Source organism: Eumetopias jubatus, unplaced genomic scaffold, assembly GCF_037043125.1.
Source record: "Eumetopias jubatus isolate StellerSeaLion01/CBP00866 unplaced genomic scaffold, mEumJub1_p1.0 scaffold_14, whole genome shotgun sequence".
Lineage (NCBI taxonomy): Eukaryota > Metazoa > Chordata > Mammalia > Carnivora > Otariidae > Eumetopias > Eumetopias jubatus.
This window is the reverse complement of record NW_028274820.1, coordinates 57259793-57261069: the sequence shown is the minus strand read 5'-3', so window position 1 is coordinate 57261069 and position 1277 is coordinate 57259793. Positions and strand designations below refer to the sequence as shown.

Here is a 1277-nt window from a genome sequence, read left to right as displayed (position 1 = left end):
CAGAGTTCTCCTGACACTGAAAGGAGGTCCTCTACAGGCTGAGGCTTCTCATCTTCCCGCTGGTGGCAGTTACAAAGGAATGTTCTCATATCTCTAGGAATGCTTCTTACATAGAAGGTGAAATACATCCTTCACAACAGTCAAGGCCCTGGGAAAATGAGCCTGTGCTGTCAGATCCACACGTGAACTAGAGTGAATAGGAATCCTTTGTGCGCTGTCGCTCTGCCCGAGTCCTGCATGTGGCCAGCATTTCTCTCTCCTTACACTCTAAGTGACTCTCCCTGTATTAATGACTGCTTCTCAGGGGACACACAGTTGTATTCTTGTCTCTTTTCCTGTACGCTTTCATCTAGCTCACTTTCCCATCTCTCACAGATAATGTACTACAGGTAGGTGACGGTACCAAAAAACCTCACTGCAACCCAGCATTTCCCCCAAGAACCAGTCATCCTAGAACACAGGTAGGACCATCTTTGCCCACAACATACTGGAAGTTGTGTATATAATATGATTTTAAGGTTGTAGCTGTGTTAACTTGAACTAGCCTATCATGGAGACTAAATTCTACCATAATGAATAATTTCTACAATACAACACAGTCAAATGTACCCTTATAAAATTCCACAACACATAAGCATTATTAATGTGCAGAAATTGATTTTCTCCACCTCCGCTGGATGATTATGTGAGAATGTGGCAGAGGGAAGAATAAGGAAATTCTTAGAACTTCTAATCCTCCCTTTTGCCTCGTTGCATCCGAGAGAGCAAGATGGGTCACCAGCAGCTGTACTGGAGCCATCCGAGGAAATTTGGCCAGGGTTCTCGTTCTTGCCGCGTCTGCTCAAACCGGCACGGTCTGATCCGGAAATACGGCCTCAATATGTGCCGCCAGTGTTTCCGTCAGTACGCGAAGGATATAGGCTTCATTAAGTTGGATTAAGTGAACTTCCTTGAATTGGTCATCCAAGATAACCTACGTTAACTGCAGATAACCAGGATACCTACTTCAATGTCAACTCATTGTACATAAAATAAAAAATACTCCAATTATGAAAAAAAAAAAAAAAGAACTTCTAATCCAACCCAGTAAACCATTGGTCTGGCCAGGCCCCTCCCAACCGGTCTGCCATGGTGTTCAGAGTTCCATGAGATAAACTGAAAGTATCTTCATATGCAACACTAACTTTTCAAAAATTTTATCTTTAAATGTAATACTAAAATCTATTCAGCTTTGCAATACCAATTGTTCATTACTGGCCTTTAGTTCCCAGCCACTT

The 1277-nt window shown here is 42.5% G+C and overlaps 1 protein-coding gene across 1 annotated transcript; it reads left to right on the top strand.

Moving 5' to 3' along the window:
- The first annotated feature begins 744 nt into the window (after positions 1-744).
- LOC114221195 (small ribosomal subunit protein uS14) lies at positions 745-1047 on the top strand. Its single transcript, XM_028119329.2, has one exon. The coding sequence runs from the start codon at positions 770-772 to the stop codon at positions 938-940; it is 171 nt and encodes a 56-aa protein (XP_027975130.1). The 5' UTR covers positions 745-769; the 3' UTR covers positions 941-1047.
- Positions 1048-1277: the final 230 nt, after the last annotated feature.